This window comes from Canis lupus, chromosome 4 (assembly GCF_003254725.2).
Source record: "Canis lupus dingo isolate Sandy chromosome 4, ASM325472v2, whole genome shotgun sequence".
Taxonomy (NCBI): domain Eukaryota; kingdom Metazoa; phylum Chordata; class Mammalia; order Carnivora; family Canidae; genus Canis; species Canis lupus.
Window position 1 is genome coordinate 58584054 of NC_064246.1, and position 24502 is coordinate 58608555.

Sequence of the window (24502 nt, forward strand, 5' to 3'; positions counted from 1 at the left end):
GTCAATCGCCGGGGACTTTCCCAGGGGCCGGGCGGCCCCGCCCCCGGCACTTCCTCGTCCCCGGCGCGCTCCCCCGCCCCGGCCCCGAGTCAGCCGAGCGCTGGAGGGCCAGGCCGGGACCGGGGCTGGACGCGGAGAGCGGGGCGGCGTGTGCCCGGGCCCCACGCGCAGGTACGCGGGCGGCCGGGGCGGGGCGGGGCGGGCGGCAGGGGCGGGCGGCGGGGCCTGCGCGGGGGACGGCGCTGCTCGGCTCCGCGGCCCCGGCGGCGGCGCGTCCCTGCCCCGCGCGGAGGGAGGGCGGCGGCGCGCCTGCGCACTGCGGCCGGGCCGGGTGCGGGGGGGGGGGGGGGGGGCGGAACCCCTCGGGAGCAGGGGGCGCACGGGGTGAAGGGGAAAATCATAAGGTGTTGGCCGCTTTCCAAGTGCGGATCTAAACTCTGCGTGTGTTAAAGTCTTGCAGTGCTGACATCTTTCTTTAAATGAGTATTATTATCATCCCCACTTTACAGTTGAGGAAACCGAGGCGCTTGGAGATTGGGGGTCACACGGCTAGGGAGTTGCAAAGTCGGGATTCGAACCCTGGCATTTGGCTCTAGAGTTCCAGCTATACGGTTTCTTTTCAACATTTGTGTGCATGTGCGTGCAGGGTAGCTGTGTGTAGTGAACTTCTGGGAGTGATTTGGGGTGTGATGTTTCTATATATGGGTGAATTTTCCACTGTAGGACATTTGTGTGTGTGTGTGTGTGTGTGTGTGTGTGTGTGTGATGGTGCATTTGGAAGTGATCCCATTATACCTTCATTAACTGTGTGTATGGAAGTGGGCGTGAATTTTGTGTGACCGGGTGAGAGATTGTGTTTTGATTGGGGGTGGTTTGTGGATGATGCTGAGGAATCAGCAACATCCACCCCACCCCCTTTGCAGAATGACGGTACAGAGAAATCTGTGGATTCCTAATGCATCATTTTAACTTCACAGTATCACCAAAGTAGAATTTAATCAGCACGTATTTTCCAAGCAGTAGGGTATGATAGAGGGGAATTCAGCATCTGTTGAGAGGTCAGAAAAGACGACTCTCTTTTTTTTTTTCTTTACTCCTAATCATGGATATTGTATTAGGAGGCTGGAATATTGATTGGTACAAAGGCATAAGAATCTTGTATTAATATCTTTATTTTACAGCAGACAGAACTGAGACAGTGAAAAACCGAGAGCAGTAATGACAGCATACACTTAATGAACACTTACCTGTGCTAGGCACAGTGCTTTACATTCAGTATCTCATTTAATCTTTCAACAACCCTAGGAGATAGTCACTAACAGTAGCCTCAATTCTCAAATGAGGAAATTGAGGCCCACAAAGATTAAGACTTGGCCAAGATCAGTAAGCCTTGAATAGTATAGCCCTGTTCCCTTTCCACTGACCACGATTTCTGTCCCCTCTGTGTCCTGGGAAAATAATGTAATCAGGAACTGGCACTTCATGGAAGCACTTGATCATGTCCCCCTGGGAGCTACAGTTGTGAGTGTTCTGTATTCCTTATACTTCTGTGATCCTGTTTTCCCCCACCCAAGGGGGTCCTGTGGGTATGGTGAGGCTCTCATGCTGAAGGGTGGTAGCTGCCCCTATGTCCACAGCAGGTCTTTTGGGGCCCCAGGAAGCTGTGGGGTCTGACTCATACCCTTACCCCTAATGCTGCCTATGAGTTGGGGCCCGGATGTCCTGGGGTGAGTCGGGCCGACCTGATTTGAGCACCTCACAATTGTAGGAGGTTATCTGTCTGTCTCTCTGAATACTACTGGGTAGTTTCTGCTTGCACTGCAGTTTAGCCACGGCAGCCTGCTTTTGTTTTTTGTTTTTTTTTTTTTTTCTTTCCAATGTGCCAAGCTTGTTCTTGACTTGAGGCCTTTGTATGTGCTGTTCCTCCCGCCTGGAACACCTTTCCCATTTTTTTTTACATGGCTGGTTCTTCCTGAACTGTTAAGTCTCAGCTCAAATGTCACCTCCTTTGAGGGGCCTTCCCTGACCTTTCTATGCAAAGTGGCCCCTTTTTTCACTTTCTGTCATATTACTATTATGTTTTTATACACTCATCATGCTCTGAAATAATCTTGTTTATTTGCAAATGAGAAAGTATATGTATAGAACTTAGTGCCTAGAATATAATAATGTTTAGTGTTTCCTTGTTTGTTGGCCTTTCTCTTTTCCTGGAGTACAAGGGTGAGAGCAGGGACCACTTTGGTGCATGTGCATCCCTGATACAAGATAAGAGTGTTTGAGGTAAAGCTCTCCTGGGTTTGTTCAATGGATGAGTAGAATAGAAGAAACTAGAATAAGGGTGCATTTCACAGATGAGGGGAACTGAGGCCAAGAGATGGGAAGGTACTTATCCTAGGAGGTAGTGGCAATGTCAGGTTGAGAACCAGAACTTGCTCCCCAAGGGTTTTTTTTTTTCTTTCTCATAGCCAGCAAATTTTTCCTGATTGCCTTTGTGGCCAGTGCTTGCAGAGGAACATGATGCCAGGTACATAGGAACTATGCACCTGGCTCTCTAGGAACTTGTAGTGGAATGGAGAGAAATTGTGCTCTGAATGTGATCTGGAAGGCATTATGTGGGACGCCTGGGTGGTTAAGTGGTTTAGCATCTGCCTTTGGCCCAGGGTGTGATCCTGGAGTCCCAGGATCGAGTCCCACATCAGGCTCCCTGCATGGAGCCTGCTTCTCCCTCTGCCTATGTCTCTGCCTCTCTCTGTGTCTCTCATGAATAAATAAATAAAATCCAAAAAAAAAATTAAAATAAATCTTTGATTCATGTGGAGGGCATTATGTGCCTGCAGGTGCCTGGCATAAGTCTCACTGGAGTACAGAACAATTGGGGGCAGCAGGTAGTCGGGGGCCTTCCTGGTAGAGGGGGTGACTCCAAGGCCAGGCTCTAGAAAGATGGTGAGTGCAGAGTGGGGCCTGAGCACCTTCTGGAACTTAGTAGACTGGATAGAGGATTTGAGGTAAGGCTCTGCTGGGTTGGGAGAGCTGACCAGCTGGACCCGGAAAAACCCTAAGGTCTTTTACTGCCGGGCAGAGAAGTTGTGGTTTCTCCCTGTGTGCAGCATCGGGAAGTGATTAGAGCAGTTGGTTGACAAACAAGCACACATGTGAAGCACCTGAGTGGCTTGTCAAACACATATATGACTGTGTCCCCAGAGGGGCTCCATCCAGTGGGTGGTGGCCATGCTGCTTTGTGGCACACTTTGGGAACCTCTGGTGGAGAGCGTGTGCTTCAAAGTTTGGCTCACTTGAGTGGGTGTGGCCCCTCTCCCTCATCTGTAAGGTTCTCTGATGTCGCCACTATCTTCTCCAGTGCTGTGAATTAATGAGACAGCACAGGGCTGCTGCTGGCAACCAGTCAGTGCTAGCTGCTGATCTCATGAGTGATGACAATCCTGAGCATACAAGGGATTTCAGTAGGAGATGGTGGGGATGGTGCCATCTTCCGAGCATTGGGATAACTTGCCTTTAACCCCTCTGCCACCTGTGAACCACGCTGTGTCCTCTCTGGATGGATTGTCCTTTGTTCTGTGTCAGATGTCTTTCCATCCATGTTTGGAAAAGCAGACACTTACAAGTGGTAGGGGTGCACCCCAGCAGATGATCATCCAGTCTCGGCTTGACTCCCATCCCCAGGGTCAGGGAGTGCTCTAGCTTGTAGGCAGCATCTTCCCATGTTATGGATGGTTAGCTTTCATGGGTCCCCCTGGGTGCAGCTTCCTCCTTTCTCACTCCCCTTTTCCCTCATTGCCCACCTGACCACTTGGAGGGAGGGCAGGCGTGGTGCCGCGCAGTAAGAGAGTGTACTGGCAGGAGGCCTAGGTTTGCTTCCCCCTGTGTCACTGTCATCCTATGCAGCCTTGGGCAGGCCTTTTTCCTTTGCTGGCTTTGGTGTCCCAGCTGCAGAATGAAGGGATTGCACTGGCTGGGGTCTTAGAATGTTCCCTCTCAGCTCTAAAAACGCTGTTGCCCAGTAACTCGGCTGCCGTTTCTCTGGCTCCATCCAGTCCTGAGCTCTTCCTACTGGGCCAGGCCTTTCTGTGCCCACCCTCCATCCCCACTTTTTCTTGCTGCTGCAACCCTGCCTGCCCACAGTGCCTGCTTTTCTTTTCCCTGTCCCTCTTGGAAGGGAGGGTAGCTGGGGCCCTCTGGAGAGTTGCCAAAAGGGAGACACAGGGAAAGCGCGAAGAAGCTTCCTTTGTTCTGTGGAGCAGAGCTCCCCAACCTCCAGAGATGGACGTTGGCAGTCACCTTAGCCTGTTAGTTGTGGGAAGTTTTTGATGTTTTTCCCCCATGACTGGCCCAGGACAGTCACTCTTCCAAAAGGAACAGATGACTGGCCTGAGGAGCAGCTGGCTCTTTGTCCCCAGGCAGGGCTGAGCTCTTGTCTCCCCAGGGACCTCACCCTGAAGCTGTTCCCTGTGCCCTTGAATACTTACAGGGTGGACAAACCGGGTGGCCCAGCAGATGTATGGTGTGTGTGTTGCGGGGGGAGGGTGGGGGTGCTGTGGGAGTTGTGTCACCAAGGAGTCATACTCAGAGGTCAGAGCTGGTATTTTTAGGGCGGGTGTGGGGGGTGTCCCATGAGTCAGGGGCCTTTGGTTTGGTCTCCACCCACACTGGAGAGGGCTTGCTCCACTTTCCACTGTCTGGCAGGCCCGTCCTGGGCCTTCATTGTGGCCAGCTTCATCAATGGGCTGAGGAACCCTGGTCCCTCCACATCCCTACTTAGGCCTCTGCATGTGTTCTCCCCTCCCCCTGGCCCAGCCCCTGGGAAGAGCAGGAGTCCAAGGACAGCAACACTGACTTTTAGAAAATATGAAGAAATCTTCCAGACATGGAGGGCAACGTGTGCACACCAGGCCCCTACCCAGCCCGGCTTAAGAAGTCACACATTTTCTGTACACCTGAAATTTCTCCTTGATCATTCCCTTTCCCTTCCATCAGGAAGTAGCAAGTGTTCTGAATTTAACATTTATTCTCTTATAAATGTCTCTAGTTTTGTTATAAACAAATGCATCCTTACATAATAGGTAGTACTCTTTTGTATGTTTAATAATACTCTTTAAATGCTGTCGTACAACTTTGTATTCGACAACTTCTTTGTGCTCAGTGTTATATTTGTGAGATTTGGTCTGGTTTGTATCTGTGGCTATAGTGCATTCATTTTCACAGTTGTATCGTACTCCTTGGTGTGAACTTACCCCCATGTATTTATTTGTTTTCATCTTCATCAGGGAGTCTCCAGCCTTTGCTGCTAGAATAGGAAATCTTTGGCTTTTATTTGAGTGGTGTTACCCCTGCCTGGTTGTCCCCTTGGTAGCCACTATGGCACCTGTTGGGTGGCATTTTAAGGTCAACAGCTCTGTGGCTCCTAGTGGGTCCTCCCAGCGTTTCCATAGGGAAGAACATGGAAAGTGAGGCCAGGTCAGGGTCACGTGGCAAGGAGCAGAGAACCAGGATTTGGATCCAATGAGCCCTCCTTTCACCATATTTAGAGAAGGGGAAATTCTTAAAAGTTGTCCTCTTCCCCCTTAGAGGGGGCAGTTACAGTGTTGGAGAAACCCTTCTTTGGGTAAACCAGCTTTGGGCATATTGGGGACTGGGAGACAGAAAGACAGCCAAAGCCTTCATCCCTTTTGTCTAAGGGTGACCCTAGTACCCTGTGTCCCCACAGCTGATAGTCAGGGTCCTCCTTCTGGGCCAAGTGAGGTCCCAGCTGCTGGGAGGAAAGCCGGCTTCTGGCATGGAGCGTGTATACCTGTGGATCGCAGGAGCTGAGTGGAGGCGTGCATGGGGCAGAAGGAAGGTGGGCTGGGGTTCCTGGGGCTGTCTTCTCGGGGAGCTTTTGGCAGCAGGGAGTACAGGGTGAGACCAGTGATGTGATGATCAGGTGTGGGTTCTGCTGCGTCTCTTGGGAATTGTGTGGCCTCAAGCCAAGCTCTGCACCTGCCTGGGCTCGGCTTCCTCTCCAGCAGAGCAGGTGTGCCCGGTGTGAGGACCCACAGGCAGTGGGCGGGGAGCTCTGTACTTGTTCCCCAGTTGAGGATGGGTATCCAAAGTCTGCTACTTCTCTTCCCATCTTTATCACCTCAAGGCCAGCCCTGGCCTTCCTGAAGCCAGATCCTCTCTTAGGTTGCCAACTCCATCCAGTGACTTTCCTGACTAGAAAACTTGCTTCTGGACTTCTTTTTTTTTTTTTTTTTTTAAGGTTTTATTTATTTATTCATGAGAGACGCAGAGAGAGGCAGAGACACAGGCAGAGGGAGAAGCAGGCTCCATGTAAGGAGCCCAACTTGGGACTCGATCCCGGGACTCCAGGATCACGCCCCGGGCCGAAGGCAGGCGCCAAACTGCGGAGCCACCCAGAGATCCCCATGGACTTTTCCTTCTTTTTTATGATCAAATCCCTAAGCCTTGTGTGTCCTTATGAAGCAGGTACATAATGCTCTCACCCCTGCCTGTAGCCCTCCAGTCTCATTTGGTGCCCCAACAGTGTGCCTTCTGACCTTGTCAAGACACTTAAATTTTAAAAAAAATATTTTAAAATATCCATTTTTAAAAAGTTACAAAATAACATTCTCATTGGAAGAGCCACTCTCAAGGAATACAAAAGGTATAAAGTAAAAATTGAAAGCTATCTTCTCTCTTCTTCTCCCCTGACCCTGCTCCCACTATATATATTTTTTTCCCCACTATATTTTTAAGTTAATTTTTTCAATGGAATAAGACTAGATTTCCTTGTAAAGAGTTTAAATTTTTGTAGGTGAAATATATGTTTCATTTGTTTCCAGCCCCTATCCCAGGTCCCTCTCTAGAGCTGTCTACTAGTAGGCGTTTGGTGTGTATGTTTCCAGACCTTATCCTATGCACATTTATGATTTTATACACATATATATATGCACGTACATATGTACATGTATGTAGTTGTGTGTTGTTTTTTTTTAATAGTATCCTTGGGTGCCTGGCTGGCTCATTTGGAATATCGTATGACTTTCAGTCTTTAGGTCATAAGTTGGAGCCCCACACTGGGTGTAGAGGTTAGTAAAAGAAAAAATAATAAACTTAAAAAATTAGTATTCTATTATACTTGGGCTTTTTATCCTTAATGGTATTCTGTGGACATCTTTTTATGTCATTGCAAAGCAGTGTGCCCCATTCTTTTTGATGGCTGCATAGCATTCCGATGAGTGAGTGCACTGTGGTTTATTAAACCAGTGCCTCCCTGGTGGACATTTAGGACATTTCTGCTGTTATAAAGCATGTGGCAGTACACATCTTTGTTCAGCCCCTGTGGGCAGTGACGCAGACATTTCTAGATTCTTAGGTAGAGGATTACTGATTTGGGTGGTAAACCACTGGCCCTATAGTTAACTAAAACTTCAGGGCATACTTCTCTGTAAGAGAACTTTGTTCTCAGCTAATCAGACGTGTAAGCAGGTATTGACATCATTGAGAAAGGACATTCTTTGCTGCCAGTGACTCAGCTATAAGAGAAACAAAATGTATGCAAGGCTACATCAATAGAAACATAATACCTAAAAAGGTGGAGGTGAAAGTTCCTCTGTTTGTGAACCATACCTGGAGTGTTGTGTTCAGTTTTAGGACCCATTACAGATAGGTAGAGGTAGAGGGTTGAGGTGGGGGAGGGCATAGGGAGGGGTCTGCAAGCCAGCCCCTCAAGGAACAGCATAGGGAACAGGGTCTAACTAGCTACAGGAGAATGCTGCAGGTTGCAAATGTCTTCAGGGCTGAACTGGAGAAGAGAGACACCGTGTTCCTTGTTCCAGAGGACTCCAGAGGGCAGAGTAAGTGCTGGTGGAAGTGGAACTAGGAGTACTCTAACTGCAGCCAGTGTTGGCTACCCAGGGGAGGGTCCTTAGGGAGGAAGTTGGGTCACTGAAGATGGTCATCGGAGTCCCTTGGCTCCCCTGGGGACTGGATCGGCACAGGACTGCGTTTCCCCTGAGCTTCCTTCCACCTGAGACTCTAAGCCCTGGTGGCTACAGGTGATCAGAGGCAGACTGGGACTTGATTGCATACCAAATTAGAGATCCACTGAGGCAGGGGCTGGGAACTTGGGAGTCTGGTCCAGCCAGCCAGGCGGCAGGACTGGTTTCCTCCCACTGAGCTTCAGCCCGTTGTCTCAGGGGAGCAGGCCAGGGGAGAGGGCAGCGACACTGCAGTCTCACAGATTGAGCCTGGATTATTTGTTCTACCACTCACCAGCTGTGTGTTTTTAGGCAAGCGACTTCACCTCTCTGAGTCTGCTTCCTTCCACCCCCTTGTCCCCAGGCAGGTGGTGTGGAGCCTGAGTCTTGCAGGCGGAGGCCCTCTCGGTGGTGAATCAGCGCAAGGGAGGGGAGGAAGGAGGACACAGAGGAGATGTGTGCTGTGTGAGGGACACATTTCTCAAGCTGGGCTGGAGCCAGGGTGCATGCTAGGGAGTGGGGGGGACCCAGCGAGGGGCTGCAGACACCATCTGCGGGTTTCTGACTGCCCTTGGGGGAGGTAAAGCCACCCCGATAGTACTTGTAGGAGGACTCTTGGTTCAGGAGAATCCACTTGGGCCTTAGGGATTATTGCTGAGGAGAGCAGCCTTCTCGAGGTCTGACAACAGGTTGTAGGAAGGGGTGATAATTAATGGCAACTTCTGGAATGTCAGAACTAGAGGGGCCTAAAGATCCTCTAGTCGATTCTCTCTATTATATTGTTGCCAGTGTTGCAAATACAAACCCCTCCTTTTGGGAAACTGAGGCCCAGTGAGGGGAAGATGTTTGCTCTGGGCCTGGTTCCTTGTATTACATGCTACACCTATAGCCTCTTTATTACTGAATTGTTGCAGACTAAGTAAGTCCTTGGCTCACTGGAGAGGATGCCAGGGTGGACTCTTTTTAAAAAAATATTTTATTTTTTTATTCATGAGACACACACAGAGAGGCAGAGACATGGGCAGAGGGAGAAGCAGGCTCTCTGCACGGAGCCCGGTGCGGGACTACATCCCAGGACCCCGGGATCATGTCCTGAGCTGAAGGCAGACCCTCAACCACTGAGCCATCTAGGAGTCCCTCAAGGTTGGCTCTTTGATGGATGGCCCTGGGTCCGTAGTTTTCCTGACAATGGGGTCACGGGGGAGGGCTGGAGATCATCATAAAGTATGAATATGGAGAGATTTTTTACTTTAGTTTACAAAGTGCTTTCATAGCTTCCTGTCACCCCTGGGGAGTATTGCAGGATATTCCCATCTACAGTTGAGGAGAAGGAGGCTCAGATGCTTCCCAGTCTTTCATGAGTGCAGTTCCACAGCCCATCGGCTTCTGGGATCTTCACTGGCTGTGGTTGTACCAGTGTCCCTGCTTAATGTCTTTTTGCAGTTACCAGAAATTAAGTTGGTGTCACAACCTAACTTGCCGAGATGGCAAAGGAACCTAAAAACTCCATTAAAAGGGGGGAGTAGAAGGGAGTGGGGAAGACACGGCCCTAAACCAGTGTGGCAGAGTTACGGGGCTGCCCCAACCTTTTACCAAGAACCCACGGCATGCCAGACATTTAATTTCGTGCTCTACACACATCATTATTGCTTTGGAAATTTTATTATTATAAAATGAATATGTTTCTTGTTGAGTAAATCAAGTAATCAGGAAGTAAGAAGTAGAAAGTGAGAACACCCTTGCCGCTGTACACATATTGTTGCATTTCATTGCTTTGGTCCGAGGGCAGGTCGGGCTGTTTTGCAGCAGAGGCAGCCGAGGCTCAGAAAAAGCCTGCAACCTCCAGGGGGTCGGGGCTGGGACCAGGGAGGGGCAGACACTGGTGAAGCCCCTGGGGTGCCTCCCACGAGGAGGGCTCCTGCTCAAGGTCCTGTGCCTGCACTCGAGTGACCCTCTCAGTGTTGTCCCGTGTGCCTCACCTGCTTCACCCCAGACCCTGCGTCACATGGGGACCCTGTCTTCCCGACTCCATGTCTGTACTGCCCCCAGTGTGGGGGATCCCCTCTCTTTCCTTGCCTCGCTGCTGGCTCCTGGGGCTTTGGTCTCCTTTGGTCCTTAGGCCAGCTCCACGACATCCCCGGGTTTCTCTCCAGCCCAGGGTCATCGCTTTGCGCACGAGGGAACCACCGTGCAGTGTGTGGCCGGGCTCTCCCGTGGCCCTAAAAGGCCGCAGAGAGGATGCCAGCACCTTCTTCTGACTTTCTGTCCTGGGCCTTCTTTCCTAGAGACCTCTTCCCTTCTGCCCGCTGTCAGCCCCCCCACTGGCACCCCGGGCAGCCCCTACTCTGCCTCCGCAGGTGGCCCCTGGCTGCTTCCTGGGCCCCCCGAACCCCGACTCCGGTCGGAGATCTGCTGAGGCTTCTCCCTCCGCAGCAGGGAGAACTTCATCTGCCCCGGAGCGCAGCCGGAACCCAGCGGCCTTAGTTCGAGCTCCGGGACGTTCCCTCCGTTTCCTCGTCTGTCAGACGGACGTCAGCCCTCCCTGCTTCCCGAGACTTATGGCGATTGAATGGACAGACAGAGCTTGGGAAGATACTGGGCGTTTTGCAGCTGTTACAGGCTGTGCAAGCTTATCTCCTCTGGGGGCCTCGGAGCCCCCCGCCGGCGCCAGCCCCAGCCCCAGCCCGTGGCTCACCAGACGGGCCAGGGCTCTTCGGTGGGGAGCTGGGATGGCCGTTCAGTTCCAACTCCAGCCTCTTTCACTTCTTCTCTTCTCGGATGGAGGTTGCGATTTGAGCCCACTCTCCTGCCCCCCGCACTCCCCGTCAGCCACTCTTCTGTCACTTCGTCACGCCACCTCCTCCTCTGTGGGGCCCCTGGCTCCTCTGGGTTCAACGGTATCATTTCCATCCTCACACCCTGCAGTTGCCGCCTGGCCTCCCCCTCTGGGTCTGGTTCCAGCGGGTACCCCTCAGGGGGCCGGGGCGGGCTGTGGGGGCTCTGGTCACCCCTCTGCTGAGCTCTGTGATGGGAAGGCGGGCTGGTGTCCCCCTGCTGGTGGGTTGCCTGCGGGTCTGTAGCCGGACGTGGGTTCTGGCCAGGTCCTGGAAGAACGTGGGGTGGGGCCTCTGCGTTGTCATTGGATCTTAGCCCAGGAGCGGAAAGTGTAGGGAAAGGGCACTGGGCAGACGAGAGAGAGAGAGAGAGAGAGAGAGAGAGAGAGAGAGAGAGAGAGAGAGAGAAGCGAGAGAGCAAGCAAGGACCTTCTGGTTCCAGCTCCATCCTGACTTGTTGGGTGAGCTTGATCTTCCTGTTCCGGGCCCTGACTCACTGCCCTCACACCGTGATGGAGAGTCAGATGAGCTGATGCCCAGGAGGCCTGGGCGCTGAGCTCCGGTACTGCCCCAAGCAGGGCTGGGGTCCGCACCCCTTTGCCCCCTCCACACACTCTGCTGCCTGCCTAGGAGGCGGGAGAGTGGTGCAGCGCCCCCCTCAGCGGGCCCCTGGGTGCCTGCTAACAGGTCATCCTGTTGCCCTTGGGGATTCCCTTCCAGTTCTGTCATCCTGGGAATGAGTCCCCTTTTCAGGAAAGGTTCTAGAAAGCACACTGACAGGAGAGTTCCTGTCTGCCCGGCAGTCGTCCTGGAATTGCCGCTGACCATCTGGGCATGAGGTCAGCGGGACGTGGAAATTCCCTGTTTCTGTTTTTGTGTTTCTTCCCCCCAGAAGTCCAGGCCCTCCCGCGGATGGCTTCCCTGAGCTCCAGAGGGTTTTCTCCCATCAGGCTGTTCTGTGTGGGCTCCGTTGGCCTACTGCCTGGCAGCCTGTTCTCTTATCCTGCCCCGAGCTCTGCCTGCCAGGCCTGGGGTTGGGGACAGTGGCCCTGCTTGCTCCTTCCTTGGCTTCCCGGGCCCCCTTCCATGTTACTTCCCCAGTGCTGAGGAAGAACCCGAACATCATACAGTTTAGAGGACACGGAGGTGGGATTTCAGTTTCTGTATTCCACATCCTACCCTGTTGCTTGGCTGTATGTCTGGGCTTCTCAGAGGGAGCATGGCTGTGCTGGTTCCAGCAGTGTATGGTTGTCCAGAGTATCACTGGTCAGTGGGTCCCAGAGAAGCCCTCAGGATGCTTTTGGATGGCCTCTCAGGAGGCAGAGGCAGGTCACTGGCTCCTTTCGTCCTTCAGTGTCTCTGATTAGAGGCTGTTCTGGACCACTCTGAAGATAGACTGGTGAACAAGGTGGACTCGGCCCCTGCTCTTATGGCGCTCCCAGTCTCCTGGGCAAGCCAGGTGTAGAGTAAAAAACGTCACATCAAGTCAGCGGTGAGTTCTGTTTAGGGTGAGTGTAGAGGGGTGAGCAGGATCCAGGACACATGGGGGCTACTTATCACCAAAAGTAGCTGTAAGCCTCTCCCAGCCTCTCCCAGCCCCCCCCATCTGTGCATTGAGCTCTCAGTCATTGGCTTAGCTTCCAAACACCAGACCTGTGCTGCTGACAGATGCATGGAGCATGCTCCTTCCTCCAGGAAGTTCTCCGTCAAGCACACACATGCTTACACCAGTCACCCACATTGCATACTGGGCGGCAGTGTTTTGTTGGAGAGGCATGTGAGGAGCGTGGGGAGTGTGGAGGAAGGGCTCCCCACCCCTCACGTCTACCAGCATTTTCGAGCACCTTGCTGGTCATCAGTCATCGTGCTAAGTGCTCTATCCACACTGTCTACTTAAATACTCTCAGTGCTCTGCTGTGACACTTTGACCTTTTCAAGTCGAAAACAAGTCCCCCCTAAACTAAGTGATGACTGCTGTGTTGGGCGTGTGGGCAGTTGTCCTTTGCTTCTGCGGGGCCCAGCCAGGCGTGGGTGCCTCTCGAAGTGGGTGCTCGTCTTCTGTTTCTCAGTTTTGAGGGGGAGGGATCCCGCTCCTCTGGAATTGATTTTCTCTCCAGCCTTGTCATTCCGTGGTAACATGGACCCTCGGGGCAAGATCATTGTTATTTCATGTGCCGCAAGGCAGGGAAAACAGCCCAGAGGGTACCTGGTAGCTGGATAGGTGTTACCCCACAGGCTGGAACTCGCTGTCCGCCCCTCGGGCCTGAGTCTTGTTGGGGGAGCAGAGCCAATGTAGCAGGGGGCTAATTGAACTCGCTTTCTTAGGCACAACTGATTTGTACCTTGGCTCTCCTATGCTGGCCCTGTCATCCTGGCTGTGTCACTTCACCTCACGGATCCTTCCTCACATGGCGAGGATAACGTAGCCCGTAGGGTTGTCACACAGCTTCACTGAGGTGGTACCCCCAAAGAGGTGGGTGTGGTGCCTGGCCAGTGGGGCTCTCATTATGAGTCCTTATTCACTCTTTTCTTCCAGTGAGCCCTGTGTGGATTCTCATGGGACCCTTGAAGATTCCTGACTGAAATAGTTTTTGCCCTGGGGGTGGTGATCTTGGGAGGGAGGTTGTTGAGGCCCCCAGTGGAGCCCTTTGGAGCTCTTTCTTCTTGGCCAGCTCTTTGCTGGATCAATTTTTCAACCTCAGGGCCTTTGCATTAACTATTCTCTCTGCCTAGAATATACTTTCCTCAGATGGCTGGTTCCTTTGCTTACTTTGAATCTTTGCTAAAATGCCTCCTTCTCTGTGAGGCCTTTCCTGACAGCTCTACTTAAAATCGAAGTCCCTGCCTCATACTTCCCTGCTTAATTTCTGTCCATAGATGTTTTAATCACCCCGAGTACCATGTTTATCTACCCATCTATCATCTGTCTTGACCACTAGAATGCGAGCTCCATGAGGGATGTTTGTCTGTCTGTCTTGCTCATCATTTCCCAGCACCCGGACTGGTACCTAGCACAGAGTAGATGCTCAATAAATACTTGCTGAATGGGGACACCTGGGTGGCTCAGTGGCTGAGCGCCTGCCTTCGGCTCAGGTCATGATCCTGGGGCCCTGAGGTTGAGTTCTGCAGAGGGCTCCCTGCATGGAGCCTGCTTCTCCCTCTGCCTATGTCTTTGTCTCTCTCTCTGTGTCTCTCATGAATAAATAAATAAAATCTTTAAAAACTTACTAAATTAATGAATGGAAGAAGGACATTTCTCTACTATGTTACAGAACTGGAATTCTGAAATCATTTTGCATGGTGGAGTCAAACAAAATAAAGTGGACAAAATTGAACAGATTGATGCAAAACCCTTGCTGCTCAAGTAGATCGTGGTTGGATGGAAAATTCATCTGTGTTCATTAGAACTGGAAGGGACAGGCCATACACAATATGAGGCTGAAGAAGAGGGTGACAGTGTCAATTAGTATATTAAATATTAGTCAGGGTTTTTTCTTCTTCTTCTTTCATTTAAAAAAGATAATATATATATAAATGAAACTTTGGATTGGGTTGACTTGCATATCCCTTAGGGCCCAGGCATTTTAGTCTAGAGATCACTGATTTAGTGTAAGACTTTCATTTCCCCTCAGAGTGGGGCAGGGACTGCCCACAATCCCACAGTGAGTTAATGGTGAGACCATTTATTCATTCAGTAAGTGTTCACCGGACACTCCCTTTATAGCTTCACCGAGCTATGCGCTGGGGCTGCGGGGCTGCAGGATCCTGTCCTGGACCCCACCAACAGGACGTGAACTCAGGTTTTTTGACTCCCGAGCCCATTGCTCTTTCTTGTACTTTATGTGGCACTTCTAGTGGATTGCTGTCCCAAATGAACCAGCAGTGCTGTGAGGCTGCTTACGGAAACTGATGCTCCTCTTGGGTTGTCTCTTCAGAGAGACACAGTGTCCAGATCAGAGGAGGTGACTGTGCTGCCCTGCTGTACCGTGGCCAGTCGCAGGTGCCGCATTTGCTCCTGGGTTATGGGGACTGCCTTCTGGGGGCCTTGATGGACTAGGATGCGTCAGTGGCCTGGCCAGCCCCCTCACATACTGCTGTTGTCCTTGCAGCCAGGTGGGCACCACGGCAGGGCTTGAGCCACCCTCATGGAAGGGAGAGGACCATACCGGATCTACGACCCAGGGGGCGGCGTGCCTCTGGGAGAGGCTTCTGCAGCCTTTGAGCGCCTAGTGGAGGAGAATTCCCGACTGAAGGAAAAAATGCAAGGGATAAAGATGTTAGGTAAAACAGACCCCACGCTCTCCCCGCAAGCCTCCTCCCTGCGGCCTGCAGTGCCACCTGGCATGTGCCTCCACCCAGGTCATCCCTCTGGCCCTCCTGGCCCAGCAGTGGCTCCTGCCTCACGGCTGTGTCTCTGCACCGTTGTAGCATGATGGCAGCGTTCCCAGCCCCGATTCCGATTCCCCAGCACCGTGACGACAGGGCTTACAGTACCCAAGGGACGTTGAAGCAGGCAGGGGTGGGGGAGGGAGGAGGACCTAGAAGGTCCAGGTCTGTGGATGTGGAAGCAGGATGGCCTCTTCTTCCAGAAGCACCAGGAATGGGAGAGCTGACATCAGCAGGGCGACAAGGGCACAGTCCCCAAGTGTTGGAGCGGAGACCTGAGCTTGGCTTGAAGCAAAGCGGGAAAAGATCCTTTGATGTCTCTTTTCCTGGCTTTTGCTCTGGCTGTCTCCATTGCCTGGAGCAGGTCCCCTTACCGCCCCATGCCTGAACCAGCCCAGATGCCATTGCTTCCCCGTGTGAAGGATTCCTTGATTCCCTGTCCAGAGGAGTCTCTTTTGCTCCACGCCCCTAACACTCTTCCTTTGCCCTGCTGCCACCTTCTCTGGCCTTAGGCTTTGGGGATGAGCATAGCTCCCCGATTTTCCAGCTGCTTACTCCTTGCTTGGCAGATCTCCGCTTGGAATGGCAGATTAGGGAAGGGGGAGTGGCATTCCTCATTCTCCACCTGCAGAAGGGAAACTGAAGCCCAGAGGGGTGGTGGTATTACCAAGGGTCTCCTCCCTTCTGGCAGCCCCTTATTGGGGGGTGGGGGCTGGGGGTAGCCGCCATGTGCCATGATGGTCAGTCTCAGAGAGCCCCTGGCTTTCTGCAGAGTCCCAGGCCAGATGTAGCTGGAGGCCAGAAGTTCGTTCCAGGTTCCCCTCTTCTTTTACCCTGATTGTGGGGCCCTTCTCCACCTGGCCCATCTCTTCTTGGGGGCTGGAATGGTGTGTGTTGCACTCAGCCCACAAGGCCATGGTGGGGGCCCAGCCCAAGGCCCGTGACATCAGAAGCCCCACACAGAAGCAGGCTCAAGGGCGTGGGCCCGGGCCAACCGGTGCACTCAGCTGACTGACTCATTTGCTCCCTGTCGTCTCCCCAGGGGAGCTTTTGGAAGAGTCCCAAATGGAAGCATCCAGACTGCGGCAGAAGGCTGAGGAGCTGGTCAAAGACAGCGATCTGCTCCCACCACCGTCTCCCTCTTTGACCTCCTTTGACCACCTGGCTGAGCTCACAGGTATGAGGGGGGCCCGGGTGGACCACTCCCTCCCCCAGACTCCTAATTCTCTAGCCCCTGAACCGTGTGTTCTCCCTCCTCACTTGGAAACCCGCATCTCCTCCGTGGATCCTTAGGCCACAAACCATCCTCCTAGTCCTGTTTTGTCTACAGCCTCCCTCAGAAGGTCAGGTTTGGAAGGGACTTCAGAATAATTCTGTCCACAAATGGCTGATGATGCAGCCCTTCTGAGGCCCTTGCAGACATAAGCGATGGATCACAATTCTCTGCACCCAAGATGTGGCCTCAGGATCTGTATCAGCATATTTGTTTAGCAGATCTGTAATGAGCAGCCAGGTGTAGAGTTCTTGGCAGTGACTTGGAGTTGCTCAGAGTTGGCACCTGGGTCAAAAGCTCTCTGGGCTGGCCCTACTTTTTCTACTTTACCCCAGGGGAAGCCAAGCCCATGGAAGAACCAGGGTTTCCTGTTAGCCAAGCTGCAGTGTATTTCAGGTGTGAGGGTCACACACTACCCATTAAAGGGAAGCATTGATGGGGAAGGATTATAGTACTGGTGCGGTTGCCACACATTCCTCGGCATGTGTCCGTGAGTCCAGGGCAAGGTTGGAAGACCTGGTCCCCGCACACAAGGCGCAGGTGGCTTCTGCTACAGCCTGCCTATGGTCTTCATCTAGGCCGCTGTGGCAGCCTTCCACTGGCTGGTAGTTACATTTGGTGAAGGGGCAAGTGGAAGACAGAGATGATCCCAGAGTTCACTGCGCTGCAATCAGTGGGCACATCTAGCCTCCACTTGTCCGTCCAGCAACGATCTCTGAGTCCCAGCTGGGTGCCGGGCCCACCCCCTGAGTGAGACGGCTACCCTCCAGCAGCTCCAGGAGGTAGGAGGGAGAGCCAGGGTTAAGTCCTGCTTTTGCGGTTGCTGGCCGTGTGACTGTGGGCCTCCTGGTGACTTCTCCATGCTTCCCGTTTCCTTACTTGAAAATGGAGATACAGAGCTGTCCTGAGAATTGGCTGATGTAAAAATACTTTGTTAATCATCAAGTGTCATCCTTGTTGCCGAGGCAGGTCCAGGCTAGCGAGGAACAGTGAGCACATTGGGACCTTTTCCCAGCAAGTCCACAGAAGATGGCCTCTCTGCCCAGGCTCTGTCCCCATAATTCCAGTCATTTTCCTAGGCTACCTGGCCTTGGTGGGACCGTCTCCCACTTCCCCAGACTCAGTGGAGGGAATGCTGAGAACTCTGCTGGCCCCGGGCTGTCCTCAAGGGCGTGGTATCTGGGCTTTCTCCCTTTTCCTGCTGCTTATCCATGTCTTCTCAATTCTCTAGGAAAGGATGCAGGTGTCCCAGCACCCCCTGCTGACCCTGCACACCCCAGTGACAAGTCACAGCCGGTCCCAAAACCTCCATCCAGTGTAAGTTATATTTGGAGTCATGGCTGAAAGTTGCCTAGACCTCAAGGGCCCATGGGGAGGTAGATACAAGAACTTGAAGAGAGAGGGTTGAGGTAAAAAAAACTTGGGTTTTGACTTGCTAGGTGGTACTGGGCCTCAGTCTGTCTGCCTGGGGCCTCAGTTTCCCTGTTTTCAAAGGAAGGGCATAGTTAACACTTACCAGGAAGACCCTGCTATGCGCAGGGCATTACTCCCAGCTCCTGAGTTGCATAATGTCAAGCATGTGTGGACCGTGCACAATCGCTGGGAAAAAGGATAGATGTGACGTGAAACTCACATTCTCAAAGAGGGCTCGGAAAGTGTCTTTTCCAGATTTACCTTGAGGGGTTCTTGTCATTCTTGTTATTCTAGCACTGGAAAGGAATGGTGGTCATATTGTTTAGCGTCACCATCCTACAGATGAGGTCCAGAGAGGGAGAGGGTTTGGTTGTGAGGTCTCACACAGACCACTGAGGAGATGAGACTGAAAGGGAGACTTCCTAGGGCAGGATCGAGATCCAGAGCTGGGGTCCTGGTGGCCATGAGGCTCAGCTGCAGCTGGGTACAGAGATCTTTCCACCTGTCTGCCCATTCCTGGCATGAGGGAAGGCTGGAATAGTCCTTGGAGACCAGGTTTAATAATCAGAGCCAGTTCCTGGTTGAGAGGACCTACAGGCTTATCTGTTGGTTGTACAACCGGTGTATTCTACTTGGTATGGCCAGGAGATGTGAAGAATCTGGGAGTCCTTGGCCACCCTGCATTTGGGTGAATTCTGAAATCTCTCCAAATTTGTTGGCGTGTCCTTGGGACTTACTGCAGATTGTTCCACTGCTCTGGGGTCTCTGGGACTGGGTTGGCACGGTTGGCATAGGATGGCCTTGATGGTGGCCCTGACTGTGATCTGTATTCCCTGCTCTGGTGTTAACTAACCACATGCTTTCAGTTTCCGCATCTGTCCAAAGGGGATATAACCCCCTGACCTCGGTAGGTAGCTTTGAGAAATAACGGAATTTGTGAAGATGTTTTAAAAGTGCAAAGCCCTCTAGAAGAAAATAAGGTTTCAGAGTGCTAGTGGTTCAAGGGCACTATTCCCACCATCCCTGTTTTACACATGAGGAAACTGACCACCGAGGGGAAAGTGACCTCAGATCACACAGTGGAGTGCGGGCGGACCTGCTGGGAATCCTGCTCTGTGGTCTCACAGGAAGTGGTATGGAATTGCCCTGTGAGCTCAGCCTCTGCACAGAGGGGCTGCCCTCAGTCACAAGGCCCTAGAGGAGGGCCGAGGTGTTTTTCTCTCAGGCCATCCCTAACTCCCTTTCTGTACAGGGCACCTCCTCTGAATTTGAAGTGGTCACCACTGAAGAGCAGAAATCTCCACCCGTGAATGGTGGCCGCACCAGGAACACAATGGTGAGTGGATGGCAGGTCCCTGGCATGTCCCATGTCTCCTCTCTGTTTTGGTCACCTGGCCCAGGCTGAGAGGCAACAGGATCTGCTCAGATCCCTTGGGTACTCTGGAGTCACTGGGGATCCACAGGGGGCTGGGCAGGGGGTGCTTCTCGCTCACATATGCAAATTCCTGGCTGCTGACTTCCCCAACTTGGGCCATACAGGCACCCGACCATTGAGAAAGCTTGGGCACATTGCCAGCCCTGCTGGTCTCAGCCTTGTGCTGAGCACCCCCACAAACTGTGACTCAGCTTTTGGGCCTGTGGGCTCCTCACCGGTTGGAGTGGAAAGGGTCAGAGAAACCCAAAATAGCTTAAGGCAGATGCTTTAGCCTTTTGTGTAGGCTCTCTGCTCCTCCCAGGCTCCCCTTTAGGGCATTTGTGTGTACACACACGCACAGACACACATACACACTCCTCCAGCTCTGGGGGCATCTACCCAGCATCCTTTCTGTACCTTATTCTACTTGCTGCTTTTATTCTAACCGTGTCCCTCTCTGCTGTCCCTTAAAATGGTAGACTTACTGGAGAACCATTGCAAAAGATCTAGAATATTCCTCGTCAAAAGTCTTAAAGCCATCTTCTCTCCTCCTTCCCTCTCTGTGTCCACTTTGAGATTTTTTTGGTGGTGGTTATAAAGGCAGTAAGCGGCCTAACTCTTCCCCTTGGTCTCTGTTTCCTACCCCCCACCAAGGACTAGGAGGCCGATGTTGCTCCTTGGCTCACTGGTGACGTGTCGCATCTGTCAGTGCCCAATGTGAGGTCCCCATCAGGTGGTCATCCAGCTTCCAGTAGCATGTCTTCAGTGACAGGTGGCACCTCACCATATTAGTATCAGAAAGTTTCATGTTTTGTCTCCTGGGAGCTTTTGCCTACTTATCCTGCTCTATCGCTGAAGGCTCTGAGATGCTGGCAGAGGAGAAGAGACAGCCCCTATCCCCCGGCCCTGCTCAGAGAGTGTTTTACTTTATGACCTTGGACCAGTAGTTTCATCTTATTAATAGTTTCCTCCTTAGCCCCACCGTGTGCCTAGTCTGTGCCAAGCAAAGGCAGGACAGCCTCCCTGCCCCCTGGGAGATTGCAGGATGGTTGGAGAAATTGCAGGGATGAAGCAATTTATGAGCCTTTAAAATAGAGCAGCAGTCACCACCTCTTGTGGGAAGAGGCAGTGGGGAAATGAATGCAGAATTGAAGAAGCAGCTTTATCTTCTGCTAGGATAAGGTGCTAGCAGTATTACATAGGCATTGACTACATGCCAAGTTGTGGCTGTAGGGCATTTCCAGGGCCGCAGAGTGCAGAGACAAGGGAGCCCAGTGTGGCAGGGCACTGGATCAAGAGTCAGAAGTCTAAGTTCCGGTCCTAGCTCTGCTACTGACTCATTGGGCGACTTCAGGCAAGTTCCTTCTGCCCATACTATGGTTTTCCAGCCTGAGCCCTGAGGCTCCCTGTGGCACTGATGTCTGTAACTTCCATAAATATTTAGGCAGCTAGAGGAGCTGAAACATGGACAGGACTGAGAATGTTGAGCGGAGGGGACACTGTGGGAATGAAACCTGAGGAGGCACAGGGCCTGGCACATGGAGGCTCAGGCAGGGGAAGGTGGGTACTCATCCCTGGTAGGGGAGCCAGGCTCGATGTAGTGAGCTATAAGGTGCCAGTGAGGATCCTTGGGCATGGTATTGGCATAACTAAGGCACCATTGTCTTTGGTAAGAATGTTCCAAACAGAGGAGAGGTGGCTAAAGAGAGAGACAGAGACAGAGACAGAGACAGAGACTGATTAATTATTAAGATTGGACTGTTTTGCCCATAGTATGCTTCATTTCTTGTATACTCTACTAAATCTACTCTTTGATCCCTCTAGAGCAATGGTTTTTGTTTGTGTTGTTTTTTTTTTTTTTTAGCAATGGTTCTTGACCTGTTTTAACTCTTGGCTCCTCTAAGGAGTTGTTGAATGTTTGGACCATTACCCTGAAGATACACATAGAGACATAGAAGTCAGATGCTTCTGGTCTCTGCATGGTACCTGGTCAAGAGTCCCCGAATCAAAGAAGCAGTGCTGTAGATAAAGTGACACCCCTGTCCTGGGCTTGCAGTTTCCACATGTCAGTTCACCCTCCTGAGAAACCTGTGAGGGGATCCCTGGGTGGCTCAGCAGTTTAGCACCTGCCTTCGGCCCAGGGTGTGATCCTGGTGTCCTGGGATCAAGTCCCGCATCAGGCTCCCTGCATGGAGCCTGCTTCTCCCTCTGCCTGTGTCTCTGCCCCTCTCTCTCTCTCTCTCTCTCTCTCTGTCTCTCATGAATAAATGAATAAAATCTTAAAAAAAAAAAAGAAAAAAAGAAAGAAACCTGTGAGGTAGATGGGAGGGAGGGAGGGTGTGTACATTTAGTAGAGGAAGATTCTGAGGCCTAGTGGACGAGTGGTTTACCCACAGACACTTAGTGAGGCCCAGAGTGTGGGAAGGTGGCTCTGCTGCTGGGAAGCCAGCCAATGGCCTGGGAGTCCCAGGTCCTGCCCTGTGAGTCAGCCCCAGACAGGGAACCTATGTAACTGGAGAATTTCCCTGGGTTGAGCTGGGTTCAGAGGGTAAACTGAGTCATGAGGCATGGGGAAGCAGAGGGAGAATGGCTGGTGATGAGTGGTCCGTGTGCCCTCCCTCCCATCAGGAGTTGGGTCCCCTACCTCATGAGGACAGCAACCTGCTGCTGCATCTGCAGCGCCTGGAGACCACGCTGAGCGTGTGTGCCGAAGAGCCGGACCGCAGCCAGCTCTTCATGCACCTGGGCCGCATGGCCCTCGAGTTCAACCGGCTGGCCTCCAAAGTGCACAAGAATGAGCAGCGCACCTCCATCCTGCAGGTGAGGCCGGCTGGGAGGGTGGCCAGGTATGCAGGTGTACTCCCTCTCTGCTTCCTCCAGCTCTTCTTGGGAAGCCAGGGGTACCACAGGCACCTCTGAGGGTGATACTGGGGGCTGACTTATCGTTCAGGGTGGCGAGAAAGGTAAGGAAGTTGTGGGAAGGTATGAGGAAGAGGAAGGAAATTTGGAAAATGTGGGTGGCCAATGCAAATTTCACGGTTGGGGATACCAGCGGGCGTGGACGTGGGCAGGTCGCGGCAACCCTGCCTCTAGTGAGTGCTACGTTGGGATTCAGACCTCAGTTCTAAATCCCATGTTCTAAGCATCATCCTAATCTGCCTCCCAGCCCTCCCTGCATGGTGGGAGTGAAGTCAGATTCCTTCCTAGGCCAGACCAGGCCTTGGGATAGAATGGTTCTAGTAATGACTTTTTCTTTTTTCTTTCATGGGGATCGGTCATCTGTACTGGACAGGGGATCTTAAGCCTCATGGGCCTTGAGTAGGGAAGGACTCCCAGATGTTGAAACTTGGTTCTAGGAGCACCTGAGCACCTGTCACCTTAGTGACAAGGCTTAATTTGAAGTCTCCTTCCTTCCGTGGTACCAGTCACTGATCTGTGGTCTCATTCATGTCAGCAGACATTCAAGACCTTCAGGTTGATGGGGAGTGGGGGTGAGGAGCAGTCTACTGTGTGCGACTTTGGGAGGGGCTGGGTTGACAAGAGCAGGAAGGGCGTCCAGGTGTGAGGAGAGATGTGAGGGGCAGAGGACGCCCATCCCACCGTGGGGGCGGCACACGTTAAGGGGAGTGAGGGGAGTGACTGGAGTCCACTGTGAGGGTCTTGTTGGGGGGCCAGGCTAAGGGAGACATCCTTCTGACATCAGAGAGGTTTCGAGGCATCAAGCCAAGCTCTGGGGAGGTGACTCTGGTACACTGTGTGGCGTGAGATCCCTGTGAGTGTCAGCTTTTTGGCTTTGAAATGGGGATTGATACCAGGCCTCATAAATGAGGGTCCTGCCAACCTCTAGTATTTTTTATATATTGAGCTCCCTTGTGTGTTTCCTTCTTCGCTGTTCTTATAGTTTGTCATCATTTTATCTTGTTAGGTGGTTTACTTACGCTGTGTTTGATCTCTTTCCCTTGCACTCCCCGCTAGAACATAAGGCTCACAAGATGGGGTAGGAACCTTGTCTGTCATATTCACCACCACATCCCAGTGTCCAGCACTTAGCAGTGTTTCATGTGCATTTTTGAGGGAGTGAGTGAATGAATGATCAGATCACTTCCTAGGTAAGCTCTCTGGCCCCTTTGATAGAAGGCGATGACCTTGGTGACATCCCCCAGAGACTCGGAGGAAACAGCCTTCTGGACTGTAAGGTAGACAGCACATGAGATCTCGTCCTGACCTTCACTTAGTGATTGGGAGCAGGACATTCTGTTCCTGCCCAGGGCCACAGCATCCTGGGTATTTGCCTACCCTGTGGGTGGAGGCACATTAATCCAGTTCCTCCTCCTTTATTCATTGATTTGTTTGTTGGTTCACTCAACAAACACTGTGAAAGGCAGATATGGTGCAAGGCCTCTGCTAGACCCAGGAACCAGTCACAGTAGTATTTTGTCCTCTTGGCCACAGATTCCTCATGTCCTACCAGCCTCTATTTCTAGGCTGTCTCCTCCATGCAGCCTTCCCAGGTCTCCCCTGTGTTAGTCGGAAAGAGCTAGGTTTTGCTGTGGAAACAAACAATTCCCTGGCTAACATAGTTTTCCCTCAGATTACATATGGCAGAGGCTTGTTTCTGCTCCTTAATTATTGAGAGGCCCAGGCCAACAGACACTCCAGCATCTCATGCCCCTTGGGATATGAGGCAGCCACAGCCACAGGGGAGAGAGACCAGAGAATTGTGCCCGGGACCAGCCCAGAAGTGAACACGTGTTGCTGCTGCGTACTTTTCAGGAGAGTCTGGGACATGGAAACAAGATAGCGGGTGGAAGGCAGGGAATACCACCGGCTGTGCATGAGCCAGCTTAGCTACAGGCCTTTCCTCCCCTCTCTGCGCCTGCCCGTGGCATGAGGCAGGGCGGGGGCATGCAGAGGGACATGCCAATTCAGGTCTGCCACATGGAGTGTAATCCTAGTGGTGATTCTTAGCAGCTGTGCAACCTCATGCAAATTATTTCACCTGCACCAGCCTGCTCTGAAAACAGAGATGAGTTATGTAGCTCTGGGGAAGCCCTACAGCTCCCATGAGGCAGCGAATGGAAGAGCACCTAGCCGTGGACACAGCATGTACTAGGTGCTCACTAAGTTTTTGTCGAAAGAGTAACTTCATACGGACACGGTGTGTCAACGGTCCTAGGAAGCACCTCCTGCCCTCCCGTCTGTGAGG

The 24502-nt window shown here is 52.3% G+C and overlaps 1 protein-coding gene across 5 annotated transcripts in view; it reads left to right on the top strand.

The window, feature by feature from the left end:
* The window catches only part of TNIP1 (TNFAIP3 interacting protein 1), a 49249-nt gene that overhangs the window by 5934 nt on the left and 18813 nt on the right, over positions 1 to 24502 (top strand). The window contains exons 1-6 of one of the 5 annotated variants that reach the window (XM_025435379.3): positions 12 to 171; positions 14920 to 15091; positions 16239 to 16373; positions 17701 to 17786; positions 19135 to 19218; positions 21925 to 22116. In XM_025435379.3, coding sequence (XP_025291164.1) covers positions 14956 to 15091; positions 16239 to 16373; positions 17701 to 17786; positions 19135 to 19218; positions 21925 to 22116 — 633 coding nt within the window. In that variant the 5' untranslated portion in view covers positions 12 to 171; positions 14920 to 14955. Of the gene's footprint in view, positions 1 to 11; positions 172 to 14919; positions 15092 to 16238; positions 16374 to 17700; positions 17787 to 19134; positions 19219 to 21924; positions 22117 to 24502 lie in introns of those variants that run through there. The other 4 variants (XM_025435377.3, XM_025435378.3, XM_025435380.3 and 1 more) reach the window with 4 other exon arrangements.